Source organism: Erinaceus europaeus, chromosome 7 (assembly GCF_950295315.1).
Source record: "Erinaceus europaeus chromosome 7, mEriEur2.1, whole genome shotgun sequence".
NCBI lineage: Eukaryota > Metazoa > Chordata > Mammalia > Eulipotyphla > Erinaceidae > Erinaceus > Erinaceus europaeus.
This window is the reverse complement of record NC_080168.1, coordinates 64012995-64025556: the sequence shown is the minus strand read 5'-3', so window position 1 is coordinate 64025556 and position 12562 is coordinate 64012995. Positions and strand designations below refer to the sequence as shown.

The 12562-nt window shown below is 44.7% G+C and overlaps 1 protein-coding gene across 1 annotated transcript in view; it reads right to left on the bottom strand.

Annotated features, from left to right (window-relative positions):
• STK38L (serine/threonine kinase 38 like) overlaps nt 1-1469 on the bottom strand; it is a 60049-nt gene extending 58580 nt beyond the window's left edge. The window contains exon 1 of the mRNA XM_007529915.3: nt 1433-1469. Coding sequence (XP_007529977.2) covers nt 1433-1438 — 6 coding nt within the window. The 5' untranslated portion in view covers nt 1439-1469. The remainder of the gene's footprint in view (nt 1-1432) is intronic.
• Between the last annotated feature and the right edge of the window lie 11093 nt (nt 1470-12562).

Below are 12562 nucleotides of genomic sequence, written 5' to 3'. Positions count from 1 at the left end.
AGTGGAGCTTAAAACACCACTAACTTTTTTCTTATTCTCAATACATCCCACAGCAGCGGGCAGAATTATCCACCCATTTTGTCAAGGGCAAGAACACAAAGCTAAGCCAAATCAAACACAAGCACCCTAACATTTATCCCCCCGCCTTTTTTTTTTTTTTTAGTTGTTTTGAGGTCAGAGGTTTTGTTTTCTTTTTCATGAAATTACTTAGAGGGACCTTAGCAATGAACTATTGTCACCACAGTGGTACATCCTATTCCAGACAACTCTCTCTCCCCTCACAACAGTCAGGAGGGTGGCTAGTTCACATACAATATCTCAGCCACTGGGTCCAGAGCACAATAAATGTGATTGTTTCCTCTATCCTGAAACATGCAAGGCCTTGCCGAACACAGAGGTTCCCAGCACCTCACAGGCGCACAGAGGACCCGGACAAAGAACTTTCACAAACCCGCCCCTGGCGACACCGGAGTGGCCTTCCCCAAGGACGGACCTTGCCCCTGAAGCCGGGAAGCTCTCCTTTAAAGTGTGAGCCCCCTCCCCAAGCTCCACCTTCAGCAAAGATAGGCTCTCCTCTCTCCTCCACCCCCCAGAGGACACCAAGGGAAACCCTTCAAGCTGTTCTTCCAGCCCAACCCCTCCGGGAAGCAGAGGGGATAGAGGAGACCGGAGCAAAGGGGAGAAGGGAAACAGGAAAAAGAGGGGGAGCAGAGAAGAGGGGAGCAGCCCAGGAACGCAGGTTTCGCCCTGGGTGCAGGTAGCAGAGACTTTGGGCAGCCCTCCACACACGGGGGAGGACCCTCCCGTGCACCCCCCGACTCTCTTCCCTGCTTTCTCCCAGTGATAGCCCGCAAAGCCGTCGCGCCCTCCCCCAAGGGCAGTGGCTGCACACCCCCCCAAGGGCAGCGGCTGCACCCCAGCTTCTGATAAAGTTTGTCCACCTGGCAACTTTAGGAAAGGTGACCTGTCTGCAGTCCGGGCGGCCCCTTCCCCGACGACACCCCGGGGGCCTCCCGTGCCTCCCCGGGAGGGGACAGGTGCAGTGGGGGGTTGGGGGCGCGAAGTTGCAAAGTGGGGGGATCGTTCCCGGTGTGGGGGCGCGCCGAGGTGCTGGAGGGTCCGAGGCCCGGGGGCTGAAGAGCTGCGCCTTGGGGAGCCCCGGGTCCAGCGGGCACTTGGCTGCGGGGTCCCAGCGGGGGTGACCCTAGGAGGAGGGAAAAGGGGAGCCCAAAGCTGCGGCGGCGTGCGGAGCCGTCCGCGCTCCCCGGAGGGCTCGTCCCCGGGCGAGGAGCCGCATCCCGGGCTCGCCGGCTCCAGGCCCCCTCCACTCTGGACACCCGTAGTCGCCGCACCCCGAGGACCCGAGGGCCGAGGCGGGGCGTCCCTGAGGCAGTCCATCCCACACGATCCCCGCGTCGTCCCCGCTGCTCACCTGCATCCGCGGCCCCGGGCCGGCTCTCTCCGCGCCCGCCGCCAGCAGACGCGCCCCGCCCTCGGCCCGCCCCCGGGAGGTGGTGCCCGCCGCGCGCCGCCGGCATCCGGCCGGCCGCCCCAACTCTCGCGAGCCCTCCCTCCGCGGCGGGTGCGTCCGGCTCGCCTCTGACGTCACGGGCGCCGCGGCCGGAAATGGCCATTTGGCGTCCGTGCCGCCGGCGGCAATGGCCACTTTGCCTCTCGCTCTCAGTTGAGGATCTGCTATCCTCAGTCGCCGCGAGCCCACACGTGTGGATGGTGAGGCTGGCCCGCGAGGAAGAATAAGTAAATAAAAAGCTGAGACCGGCGAGGGTGAAAGGGCCGACCATGTGGCCCCTGCGTAGCTTCTCAGCTTCCTTCCCACCCAAGTCCCTTGTCTTCTGGAGAGGGAGGGATTCCGATTCTGAATAGCCACGGCAGGGAAAGAAACCAGACCGGGGGTAGGGGCGTCACAAGTGAAGAGCTTGTTGGGCTTTCTAAAAAGTGACTGACAACACGGTGTCCTTCTGATTCAGGGTCAAAGAGCCAAGGTGGAAGCTTTGGGGGGGGGGGAAAGGTGCATTTGATTTGGGGGCAGAAAACCCACCTGGCGAGCCACCTAACTGTCTTTCAGAGTTCTTGCTGACTGGTTTTTCTGAATAGTGCAGGCTTTGCAAAGCACCCGTAGCTTTTAGATTAGGACCATACTATGCAGCGAAGCTGGTATGGTGCTTGCAGTGAATTTTTTCTCTCTTTTTTCCTTTATTGGGGGATTAATGTTTTACATTTGGCAGTGAATACAATAGTTTGTACATGCATGACGTTTCTCAGTTTTCCACATAATAAAACTCCCACTAGGTCCTCTGTCATCCTTTTTTGGACCTGTACTCTTCACCCACCCACCCCAGAGTTTTACTTTGCTGCAATACACTAACTCCAGTTCAGGTTCTACTTGTGTTTTCTCTTCTGATCTTGTTTTTCCAACTTCTGTCTGTGAGTGAGATCACCCCATAATCAGCTTGCAGTGTATTTAATTCAGAGATGACAGCCAATCTTTGGTTTCCCCTCAAGATACGAAAATAAAGTTTCCTCTTAGTCTTAAGGGTTTTCTATAAAAAGGCTATGCTATGTAACAATATGCCAATTGATTTTTTTTTTTTTAATGAAGGAGCAAGAATAGGCACATTTTGGTTGTTTTGGGAGGCTGTGCTGATGGAAATCCATGAGTTTTATGTTTGTTTGTTTGTTTTTCTTTTTTTCCTATCTTTAAAAAAATTATTTATAAAAAGGAAACACTGACAAAACCATAGGATAAGAGGGGTACAACTTCACACAGTTCCCACCACCAGATCTCAGTATCCCATCCCCTCCCCTGATAGCTTTCCTATTCTTTTTTTTTTTTTTTCTTCCTGCAAGTGGGGCTTGAACCTGGGTCCTTGAGCACTGTAACATGTGCGCTCAACCAGGTGTACCACCACCTGGCCTCAGAGACCAGTTTATTTATTTTTATTTTTATAATTTATTTCTTTATTGGGGAATTAATGTTTTACATTCAACAGTAAATACAATAGTTTGTACATGCATAACATTCCCCAGATTCCCATTTAACAATACAACCCCCACTATGTCATTCATCATCTTTCATGGACCTGTATTCTCCCCACCCACCCACCCCAGAGTCTTTTACTTTGGTGTCATACTGAAATTCCATTTCAGGTTCGACTTGTGTTTTCTTTTCTAATCTTGTTTTTCAACTTTGGCCTGAGAGTGAGATCATCCCATACTCATCCTTCTGTTTCTGACTTATTTCACTCAACATGATTTTTTCAAGGTCCATCCAAGATCGGCTGAAAACAGTGAAGTCACCATTTTTTACAGCTGAGTAGTATTCGATTGTGTATATAGACCACAACTTGCTCAGCCACTCATCTGTTGTTGGACACCTGGGTTGCTTCCAGGTTTTGGCTATTACAAATTGTGCTGCCAAGAACATATGTGTACACAGATCTTTTTGGATGAGTGTGTTGGGTTCCTTAGGATATATCCCCAGGAGAGGAATTGCAGGGTCATAGGGTAGGTCCATTTCTAGCCTTCTGAGAGTTCTCCAGACTGTTCTCCACAGAGGTTGGACCAACTGATATTCCCACCAGCAGTGCAGAAGGGTTCCTTTGACCCCACACCCTTTCCAGCATTTGTTGCTGTTACCTTTTCTGATGTATGACATTCTCACAGGAGTGAAGTGATATCTCATTGTTGTCTTTATTTGCATTTCTCTGACAATCAGAGACTTGGAGCATTTTTTCATGTGTTTCTCAGCCTTTTGGATCTCTTCTGTGGTGAATATTCTGTCCAAGTCCTCCCCCCATTTTTGGATGGGGTTATTTGTTGTCTTGTTGTTGAGTCTGGCAAGCTCTTTATATATTTTGGTTATTAAACTCTTATCTGATGTATGGCATGTAAAGATCTTCTCCCATTCTGTGAGGGGTCTCTTGGTTTGGGTAGTGGTTTCTTTTGCTGTGAAGAAGCTTTTTAATTTGATGTAGTCCCATAGGTTTATGCTTGCCTTAGTCTTCCTTGTAATTGGATTTGTTTCATTGAAAATGTCTTTAAAATTTATGCGGAAAAAAGTTCTGCCAATATTTTCCTCTAAGTAACTGATAGTTTCTGGTATAACATCCAAGTCCTTGATCTACTTGGAATTTACTTTTGTATTTGGTGAAATATAGTGATTCAGTTTCATTCTTCTGCATGTTTCAACCCATTGTTTCCAACACCATTTGTTGAAGAGATTCTGCTTTCCCCATGTAATAGTCTGGGCCCCACTGTCAAAGATTAAATGTCCATAGGTGTGGGGCCTCACTTCTGGGCTCTCAGTTCTATTCGACTGGTCAGTGTGTCTGTTCATGTTCCAGTACCAAGCAGTTTAGATGACAATGGCCCTATAATACAGTTTGAGATCTGGGAGTGTGATGCCTCCGGTTCTGTTCTTTTTTCTCAAGATTGTTTTGGCAATTCTAGGTCTTTTCTGATTCCAGATAAACATTTTCTGGTTCCAGATAAACATTTGTAGCATTTTTTCTATTCTCCTAAAAAATGTGCTTGGGATCTTGATGGGGATAGCATTAAATTTGTAAATGACTCTGGGTAATATATTCATTTTGATGATGTTAATTCTTCCAACCCATGAACATGGAATATCTTTCCACTTCTTTGTGTCTTTTTCAATTTCCTTGAGTAGTGACTCATAATTTTCAGTATACAAGTCTTTCACTTCTTTGGTTAGGTTTACTCCTAGATATTTTATTGTTTTTGTTGCTATAGAAAAAGGAACTGATTTCTGGATTTCAATTTCTTCTAACTTAGTGTTTGCATAGAGGAATGCCACTGACTTTTGAATGTTAATTTTATAGCCTGACACCTTACTGTATTGCCTGATGATTTCCAAAAGCTTCTTGCTGGATTCCTTAGGTTTTTCCATGTATACTATCATGTCATCTGCAAATAAGGAGAGTTTGACTTCTTCTCTTCCAATCTGTATGCCTTTAATTCCTTGCTCCTGCCTGATTGCTATGGCAAGAACTTCCAACACTATGTTGAATAGTAATGGTGATAGTGGGCAGCCCTGTCTAGTACCTGATCTGAGGGGAAATGCTTCCAGTTTTTCACCATTGAGTATGATGTTGGCTGTAGGTTTGCTATATATAGACTCCACTATCTTCAGGAATTTTCCATCTATTCCCATTTTTTGTAGTGTTTTGATCATAAAGGGATGTTGTATTTTGTCAAAGGCTTTCTCTGCATCTATTGATATGACCATGTGGTTTTTGGTCTTGCTTTTGTTGATGTGGTGGATCACATTGATTGATTTACGTATATTAAACCAACCTTGCATGCCTGGGATAAACCCCACTTGGTCATGATGAACAATCTTTTTGATATACTGCTGTATCCAGTTGGCTAGAATTGTGTTCAATATTTTCACATCTATGTTCATCAGAGATATTGGTCTGTAGTTTTCTTTTTTGGTTGTGTCCCTATCTGCTTTTGGTATCGGGGTGATGTTGGCTTCATAGAAGCTGGCATGGAGTATTCCAGTGTCTTCAATCTTCTGGAAGACTTTTAAAAGTAGAGGTATTAGTTCTTCTTTGAAAGTTTTGTAGAATTCATTTGTAAAACCATCTGGTCCAGGACTTTTATTTTTGGGGAGATTTCTGATAACTGTTTCAATTTCATTAGCTGTGATGGGCCTGATCATGTTATCCACTTCCTCTTTACTTAGTTTTGGAAGTTGGTAGGTATCTAGGAAATCATTCATTTCTTCCAGGTTCTCTAGCTTGGTGGCATATAGTTGTTCATAGAAGCCTCGCATGATATGTTGAATTTCTGCAGTGTCTGTTGTGATATCTCCTCTTTCATTTACTATCTGATTTATTTGGGTCTTCTCCCTTTTTTGTTTTGTGAGTCTGGCTAAAGGTTTGTCGATTTTGTTCACTCTTTCGAAGAACCAACATTTACTTTCGTTGATCTTTTGTATGGTTTTCTTATTCTCAATGTTATTTATTTCTGCCCTAACTTTAGTGATTTCTGTCCTTCTGGTTGCTCTAGGGTTCCTTTGTTGTTCTTCTTCTAGGTCTTTAAGATGTGCAATCAGGCTATTTATTTGTGCCTTTTCTAGTTTCCTAATGTGTGCTTGTATAGCTATGAACTTCCCTCTTAGGACTGCTTTAGCTGTGTCCCTAATATTTTGATAGCTTGTGTCTTCATTTTCATTGAACTCTCGAAACATTTTGATTTCTTCCTTGATTTCCTCTTTGACCCAGAAGTTGTTAAGAAGTGTACTGTTGAGCTTCCACATTTTGGCACTGTTACTAATCTTTTGTTGATTGTTAAGTGTTAGTTTAATTCCACTGTGGTCTGAGAAGATGCTCGGGATGATTTCAGTGCTCTTGAATTGGATGATGCTGTCTTTGTGGCCTAACATATGGTCTATCCTTGAGAATGATCCATGTGGATTTGAGTAAAATGTGTATTCCAGTTTCTTGGGATGAATGACTCTGAAAATGTCCAATAGTTCTAGTTTATCTATCTCTTCATTTAGCTCCCTTATGTCTTTACTGATTTTCTTCCTGGATGATCTGTCAAGTTGAGATAGTGGGGTGTTGAAGTCCCCTACTATGATTGTGTTACTGTTAATATATTGCTGTAGCTCTTTCAGTAGAAGTTTGATGTATTTAGATGGCTTCTCATTGGGTGCATAGATGTTAATAATTGTTAAGTCCTCTTGATTGACTGATCCTCTGAGCATTAAGTAGTGTCCATTCCTATCTCTTTTAATCTTATCTATTTTAAAGTCTATCATGTCAGATATGAGAATAGCTGTTCCTGCCCCTTTTTGTGGGCCATTGGCTTATATGATAGTTTTCCATCCTTTCACTTTAAGTCTGTGTTTGTCTTGTTGAGTTAGGTGAGTTTCCTGTAGACAACATATTGTTGGTTTGTGTTTTCTGATCCATCTTCCTACTCTGTGTCTTTTAATAGGTGAATTCAGGCCATTGACATTTATTGATATCAAAGATTGAAGATATTTTAACGCCATTCTTGTAGAGTTTTAGAGTGTTTTGATATATGTCCTATTTGTGGTGGTCTGGTTGTTTATAGGAGACCTTTCAGAACTTCTTTCAGGCCAGGCTTGATGATGGTTGCTTCCTTCAACTGTTGCTTGTCTGAGAAGGTTTTGATGCTTCCATCTAGTCTGACTGACAGTCTAGCAGGATATAGTATTCTTGGCTGAAAGCCTTTCTCATTGAGCACTCGATAGATATCTTGCCATTCTCTTCTGGCCTGTAGTGTTTGTATGGAGAAGTCTGCTGCTAATCTTATGGGTTTTCCTTTGTAGGTGACTCTTTGTTTTTCTCTTGCAGCCTTCAGGATCCTTTCTTTATCCTTATTCCTTTCCAATCTAAGTATGACATGTCTTGGTGTCTTTAGGTCTGGGTTAATTCTGTTTGGGACCCTCTGGGCTTCTTGAATCTTTATGTCTTTGGTGTTGTCGAGACTAGAGAAATGTTCAGCTATTATGGCCTGGAGAATGCTTTCTTCCTCTCCTCTTTCTTCCTCTGGTAAGCCAATAATGCGTATATTGTTTCTTTTGAAGTCATCCCATAGGACTCTGTTGTTGTTTTCAGCATCTCTTAATCTCTTTTTTGAGATCTCTTACTTCTTTTTTAGTTGTCTCTAATTCATCCTCAATCTTGCTAATTCTGTTTTCAGCCTCATAGATTCTATTCTCTCTGCCCTCTACTGCTTTCTGGAGTTCATCTATTTTGTTGCCCTGCTCTGATACTGTTTTAGCTTGTTCAGCTAGTTGCCTTCTTAGCTCAGCGATTTCAGCTTTCAGCTCTCTAATAACCATGAGATAATTAGAATTTTCTTCCATAGTCTCATTTGTTGTTCCTGCATTTCTGATTACAATTTTTTCAAATTCTTTACTCACTCCTGTTATTATTTCCTTAGCTAATGTTTGGATGTTGAACTCGTTGTTTTGTGCTTCACCCTCTGGAGGACTTTTAGCTGGACTCTTGTCCTGGTTCGAGTCTCCAATATTTTTTCTTGTTGTTTTAACCATTTTATATATTATGTTATGAGTTCCCTTCATCAGTACTTTTCAAATTATTGATCACTATTGCCTGGATTGACTTGTGTGTAAGTAATTTAGTAATTTAATTAAAGGGTTTACAGTGGTGGAAGTTAACAGTTTTTTCAATCGCTGAGTTGGAGCTCAGTGGTGTAAAAGCCTCTTTTTTTTTCTTCCCTGTAGGCTATAGGAGCCTGAGGGCTTTTAAACTATCAATAGGCTTCTTAGTTTAATCACTGACTCCTGACCAAGAGATAAAGCAGGGTGTGGCAGAGATAATCCAGTGGTTATGCAAAGAGACTTTCACAGCCCCTCAGCTATGCCACCAAGCTATAGGTCTTCTCCTGAGTTTCCCGGTTAGATCTCTGTCCCCTAGTGTCCCTCCCTGTTGCTGCTCCAGATTCTGAGGGTAGTAGCAATGGAGACTCAGAGTTGCACTTGGTGAGTCTCTGGGGAGTCCTTTCCTCCCTTCAGCTGTCCCCTTGTTGTGGAGCAGACTGGAGGTGGTGTCTCCACTGATAAACTGTTGAACTGTTAGCAGTCACTTAATCTCTCCTTAGGCCCCTCTCTCCTCTCTGTCACCAGACACGCGTGTTTGTACTCACGGGTGATTTACTGGGTTCCTGTGGTCATTCTAGTCCTGTCTTGTTTCGGTCCGGGTGGTCTCTTTTGGTATTCCTAGTTGATCGAGGAGAGGAGAGGAGAGGAGAGGAGAGGAGAGGAGAGGAGAGGAGAGGAGAGGAGAGAAAGCGATCTGCTGCTCGTAGCTCCGCCTCCGAAGTCAACCGCTTTCATATTCTTTAACCTGTTTGTTTTTTTTAATGTATAAAACATGGAAGGTTAATGGGAAAAGAGTTATTAATGGGCCTTTCCAACTTGACACCAAGGAAGCCTGACTGCTGAGTCCTTCCTCTGCAGTCCCGACTTTGAAAAGAGCTCAATTTCAGGCAGGTTCTGTCTGTTTGAAAATAAAAGATCTGCTCTTCAAGCTTCAGGCAACTTTTCATGGAGTCATTCAGTGGAATATATGACAATCCATTTAGAACTCTTTTGCAGACTACTTTCTGCAAAACTTTTCATAAACCTGCAAATCTGGAACTACTAATTGACCTCTACCTTCTCTTTTTTTTAAAGATTCACTAAATTACAAACTATCACCTAAGATTTAAAGCATTTCAGGGTAAAGGCTTGGATACATTGGATCGACCTTCTCGTGGTGCATCCCGTGAGTACCCATTTATTGGGGAAACTTACGATCTTTCCTAGCCGACTGAATTCACATGGATCCCAGTCACTTTCAAAGCCAGCAACAAGCAGACATCAGGCTCAACCTGACGCTGTTGACTGGCTACGGAAGAAGGGCAAACGCTAGAAGAAGAAGGGTAAAGGCTGTTTCTCCCCAAAGTGATCAGCACTTATGTAAATCACAAGCCTGCAAAAAAGCACCCAGGCAAGGCAGGACATAGATCATGTCTCTGTGTCTCTGCACTGTGCTGTTACTCTGCAAAGTAACAAAGAGCCCGGTGGCATTTGCACCAAAGACTTGCTTCTATTACCAGCTGTATGATCATACCCGGATTTAATACAACTTGCCTCAGAAGTTTGATGTTATCTAAAACACAAGAATATCAACAGGGTAGTTGCTGCAGACAGAAAATGATTGTGGGGTGGGGGTTGATAGCATAATGATTATGCAGAGACTCTTATGTCCGAGGCTTCAAAGTCCCCAGACCACCATAAGCCAGAACTGAGCAGTGTTCTGGTAAAAAAGAAATAATGGTTAAGCGCAGGTGGCCCAAGCACAAGGACTGGCGTAAGGACCCCAGTTCGAGCCCCCTGGCTCCCCACCTTAGGGGAGTCGCTTCACAAGCGGTGAAGCAGGTCTGCAGGTGTCTATCTTTCTATCCCCCTCTGTATTCCCCTCCTCTCTCCATTTCTCTCTGTCCTATCTAACAATAACATCAACAACAACAATAATAACTACCACAATAAACAAGGGCAACAAAAGGGAATACACACACACACACACACACACACATATATGGGTTAGGCAGTAGCACAATGGGTTAAACACACATGGCGTGGAGCTCACGGACCTGCTGAAGGATCCTGGTTTGAGCCCCCTGCTCCTCACCTTCAGGGAGGTCACTTCATGAGTGGTAAAGCAGGTCTGCAGGTGTCTTTTTCTCCTCCTCTCTGTCTTCCCCTCCTGTCTCAATTTCTCTTTGTTGTATCCAGCAACAGCAGCAATGACAACAATAATGATGATAACAAGGGCAACAAAATGGGAAAGATGGTCTCCAGGAGCAGTGGATTCATAGTGATATATATATATATATATATATATATATATATATATATATATAGATGAAAGCACTATGTACACTGTTACACTCCTCAGCCATATGGAAAAAAGATGAAGTAGAAGAGAGAAAAATCTATTTGAATAACATCAAACTTTTAGGGTTTCTGTGAGGCTTAAGTGAAATTAAATAAAATACTCTTTAATTGCCTTGGACCTGGAAAATGACTTGGCAGTACAGCTAGAGCCTTAAGTGCATGTGAACCTGGGTTCAATCCCTGTGGCCATATGAGCACAGCAAGGACAAAAAGTAAGTAGAACTCTATGGATGTTGTAGCAGTACTTTGATTTCCCTCTCACTCTCCCCCCTAGGAAAAACAAAAACAATGACAAGTTAAGAACCTAGTATAGGACTTGGAACATATATACACTCAATTCAGGCTGTTATTGCCACTGGTTAAAACTAATGATTTCTGATAGTGAAAACATATGTTGCAGATGGAATTCTGGTGCAAGAGGCAGAGGGAGGGTGAGACTAAGCACTTTGGCTTGGGGTTGAGGAAGGGGTTACTTCCACATCTGTCAAGCCAGCAGCAAGGGGCTACTCATCAGTCATTGGGCCCCGAGCCAGGGACTCAGCCTTCATTTGAACATTGCTGGACTAGCAGATCTCAAACGCAAGATTGGAGCTCACAGTCTAGTGGCCTGAAGCGGCATGATCTCAGACAAAAAAAAAAATCTTGACATTCCATGAAGGAGAGAAGGCCAACAACATTTGGTGATAAATAATCAGGACTCCCATGTATTGCATGAGTGGAAAACTTGGCCCAAATTCTAGACATTACATGAGCCTCTTTTTCCATCTCTTGGAGAGCTGACAAATAAATTCTTGACAAAAGGAAAATGCAAGGGGCTGAAGATAATTCAGGAATACAGTGGGAGACTTGCTTGCCTGTGGCTCTAGCTCCAGTGCCAGCACTACATATGCTGGAGCTTAATGGTGCTCTGACCCCTCATTCAAAATAAATATCAAAATAATAAATACAAAATACTATGCAAGGCACTGTAATGTTTTGTGATGATACATGCTTATTCACTATGGTTTAAATGTGATCAAATTAATAAAGGAAAAAATGAATGCTTAGTCTCCTAAAGATGATCTTTATTGACATTAAAGACTAAGTTAAAACCTTTTCTTTACAAAAAAAAAAAAAAGAGGCGGTAGCGCAGTGTGTTAAGCACAGGTGGCACAAAGCTCCCCACCTGGAGGGGAGTTGCAGGCCTGCAGGTGTCTATCTTTCTCTTCCTCCTCTGTATTACCCTCTGTTGTTAAAATTCGGAGGCTCTAGCTGGCCGGGCTAGCTTCACGGGCGGGTAACAGAGACGACCAGCAGAGTTCGAGAGTGCTTGGCGCCGCCGCGGGGAAAAAGGCAGCAGAGTTCTGTTTGGTGATTAGTTTGGTTTAGTTTATGAATCGTTGTTCCTGAATAAAGAAATACAGCTTCCCTGCCCAGCCGTATATCTCTGGTCGTCTCTGTTACCCGCACGTGAAGCTAGCCCGGCCAGCTGGAGCCGCCAAATTTTAACAACAAATGACGCCCACGTGGACCTGACCTGCGCATCTCTCAGATAAGTGAAGACAATTTGGCTACCTATGTACTATGGCCTTCTCTTCTGCTTGTGAAGAGATCTCCAAGGCCTCTGCTCTTTCTTCACGAGACTGTTTTGCTGTCTCTGGAACATTTATCTCTTGACCACTCTGTGGTTTCCACGCGCTCGGGCGCACTCAGAACAGCCAGAGGAGTCAGGAAGAGTCAGCGGATAAGAGGCGAGGTGCGGAGCTACCTTTTCCACCTGGTGGAACAGCCAGCCAGCCAGCTGCGCACAGAAAACCCCGCGCACCAAGCCCGCAGCCCCGCAGCCCACAGGAGCACGATGCCAGCACACAGGAGCCCGACGCCACCACACAGGAGCCCGACGCCACCACACGAGCCCGAAGCCACCACAAAGGAGCCCGAAGCCACCACAAAGGAGCCCGATGCCAAGAAGCTGGAGCCCGATGCCAACAAGCTGGACCCCGATGCCAACACGCAGGAGCCTGATGCCACCACGCAGGAGCCCAATGCCAGCACGCAGGCCAGCCCAAAGGAGCCGGCTCTCCACTGCGTGGCGCA